Source organism: Micropterus dolomieu, linkage group LG15 (assembly GCF_021292245.1).
Source record: "Micropterus dolomieu isolate WLL.071019.BEF.003 ecotype Adirondacks linkage group LG15, ASM2129224v1, whole genome shotgun sequence".
Classification (NCBI taxonomy): domain Eukaryota; kingdom Metazoa; phylum Chordata; class Actinopteri; order Centrarchiformes; family Centrarchidae; genus Micropterus; species Micropterus dolomieu.
Window position 1 is genome coordinate 20,712,698 of NC_060164.1, and position 3,316 is coordinate 20,716,013.

A 3,316-nucleotide genomic window follows, 5' to 3' on the forward strand; every position below is an offset into this window, starting at 1 on the left:
TCTTTGCTGGACATAATAACATGTCGCGATGAGGGCGGTACAATGACGTCCGGCCAGGTTCTGATCAACGGGAAGCCCAACACGCCCCAGCTAGTGAAAAAGTGCATCGCTCATGTCCGCCAAGACGACCGCCTTCTTCCTCACCTCACCGTCCGTGAAACTCTTGTCTTTGTTGCCAAATTGAGACTCCCCACCCACTTCACACAGGCCCAAAAGGACCAGAGGGTAACATTAAGCTTAAGAGACAACCGTGACCATATACAAACAGGCACAGACTGTACGCACAATGAAGACATTGTAGTCTATTCTGAGACTAATAAAACCAAAAGGTCTGTGTTAAACAAACACTCACAACTCACAACTTTAGATATCTTTATTTGGACCAGATATGATGTCAGTGAAGTAAGATGAAATACTAAAGATAAATGATGAACTGTTCTGACAGATGCTACCTTTGACAAACTCTGTCTCTTCTGTTTTCTGTCACAGGTGGATGATGTCATCGCTGAGCTGCGGCTGCGACAGTGCGCTCACACCAGGGTGGGAAATGATTATGTGAGGGGTGTTTCTGGAGGAGAGAGGAGGAGAGTCAGTATAGCTGTTCAGCTCCTCTGGAACCCCGGTGAGAGAAAAACCTCATAAACTCTTGAAATTTTCCTCTAAATTTTGACCTTTCACTTTCTTTACATCCTGACAGCAATTTATAAATCAAATGCTCTGACACGCCTAAGCCTACCTGCCTGTCTACCTACCTGCCCACACTGCCTGTGCACTCATTGTGCTTGTTGTGTATGTGTGTGTGTGTGTGTGTGTGTGTGTGTGTTTGAGTTTTTGCTTTTTCACATTCAACACGTGTATCCCCTGTTAGATAAAATAAAATTACTAAATTACCATTCAGCCTGTGCCTGGAAAACACCAAATTTTAGCTTTGGAGGATTTTTTTTACAGGCAGGTAGTACTTAATTGCTAACTGTGAAAATAATCACGTGAGAAAACAATTCTATCAATAAACAACAGATATGTAATTGGTTTCAATAACACCCAGGTTTATAGTTCATTGATAGTCATAACCAAAGACAGCCTATACATTCCAGCCGTATGTTTCAGTACTACATCATTTTCTGTGACACAATATTTAGATGTAATATAGAATACAATTAAAAATAAGAGGTTTCCCTCCCCATTTTGAAGTATTAACCACCCGTCTGTCTAGCATTTTGTAAACAGTTGTTTATTTAAATAAACTGTCCTGATTAAATGAATCCCAACAGATTTTCTGGAGCCATAACCCCCTAACCACCAGTGGATCACCAAAAATAAGACGGAAGAAGACATTGCAGGCAAGCAGTTGCTTGTGTCTTTTTATGGATTATTGAATTGTTGTTTTTATATTTCAGGTATTTTGATCCTGGACGAGCCCACTTCAGGTTTGGACAGCTTCACTGCTCATAACCTGGTGATCACACTGTCCCGCCTGGCCCGGGGAAACCGTCTGGTGCTGCTGTCGGTCCACCAGCCTCGGTCAGATATCTTTCAGCTCTTTGACCTTGTTGTCCTGCTGTCGTCGGGTTCAGCCGTTTACTGTGGCGCTGCTCGTGACATGGTGCCTTACTTCACAGCCCTGGGATACCCCTGCCCACGATACTGCAATCCCTCTGACTTCTATGGTTAGTGTGTGTGTGTGTGTGTGTGTGTGTGTGTAAAGCAGTCAAAACAGCATTTAGTGGTGCTTCTTTTCAGCACCCAACAATGTCTGAGAGTTGTTATCACCCTCACACTCACTGGCAACTTAGAAGAAATTTAGGACCAAGAAATGTAATACCATAGTGGTTTGGGCATTGCAACCTTTATCTGCCTTTAACTCTTGAAACATCTTGAAACATAATGATAATAATAATAATAATAATAATAATAATAGCTTTATTTGTGTAGGACTTTAATACAGGTAACAATGTGCTTTACAGCAATTAATGTAAAACATAGACCAGAATAAAGCATAAAACAAGTCAATGTAAATTTAAAGGAAAAATAAATTACACGGTGGTTTGAATTCAATAAACAAAACATAATATACACAAATAATGGAGAAATAAAATACTCATCACAATATTGAATGTTTTTTTGTATAAATGATGTTGTCGTCTGTGTGTGTCCAGTTGATCTGATCAGTATAGACCGGCGCAGTCCGGAGCGAGAGGCCGAGTGTTTGGAGCGGGCCACAATTTTGTCTGAGCAGTTCATGGACAAGGTCCGAGACACAGAAGATCACATGTGGAAACCAACTGGGATTGATGCGGCACTGACCCAATCTGAAAAGTAGCCATGTGTTTGTGTGTGTAATTGGCCTCACTTTTCCTCGTCTATACTGATATTTTTCATCAACTTTTCTCTTGTTTTCACATATCTTGTTCACAGTCTCTTTCTTTTATCTACTGTATTTCTCCTCTCATTACCTCCCTTCTCCCTAATTTAACAATAACATAACTTTTTTATAAAGGCGAGGTTGGAGTCTCATCTAACAGCGTCTTAAACTTAAATCTATGAAGTACGCATGTTTTTAAAAGAAGAAATATTTCCATAATATCACTTTCCAGTGACCTGTCTGAGCAGCTGCAGGGGCATTTGTTGGGTTGCTTTTCCAGTGTAATTAGAGGCAAAATTCTTGGTGGTAACACAAAGAATTGGCAACAAAATTCAGGACATTTAAAGTTTATTTCTAGAGATTTGTCCTTTAATGTCTATAATTTATGGGAAACTGGTTCCAGTGTGCTAACCCAGGCAATCTGATCCACTGTTTTCCTGCCTGCAGCCCTCAGCGGCTGAGCGGGGTAAAAGGAGAGGAAGTCATCACTATTTCCAAGCAAAGAAACAGTCTGCCTGGCAGGCTACACCAATTTACCATCCTCATCAGGTAAGACCAACACACAGATGTATTACAGCAGTGATTCCTGACCTTTTTTGTTTCTTCTCTGTACCTTTGTAACTGGATGTTATTTAATACTGTCTATATAACACACAATGGTCCTGGAACTTTTTGTACTTTTACTACTTTTCAATCATTTGTCCATTACTTTTCTATTTATTTTGACTTCTCTGCTCAGTGCAAACTAGTTTTCACAAACTCTCAATTGCAGCAGGTGGCATTCAGGTGTTAGAACTGATTCAGGTTGGCTCATTGTATCTGGTGATTTACTGGTTATTGTGATAATAAATATACTAAAGATCAACCTCACACCAACTTGTAAGTTAGATTTTCTTCAATGTAACTGAGCTACTTCACAGTCTTTGCAACTACCCCCTGGTAACTGCAGAAGTA

General features: G+C 40.3%; 1 protein-coding gene across 1 annotated transcript in view; it reads left to right on the forward strand.

Moving 5' to 3' along the window:
- Positions 1-3,316, forward strand: part of abcg8 (ATP-binding cassette, sub-family G (WHITE), member 8) — a 13,396-nt gene that overhangs the window by 5,866 nt on the left and 4,214 nt on the right. The window contains 1 exon segment of the mRNA XM_046071442.1: positions 2,817-2,843. Coding sequence (XP_045927398.1) covers positions 2,817-2,843 — 27 coding nt within the window.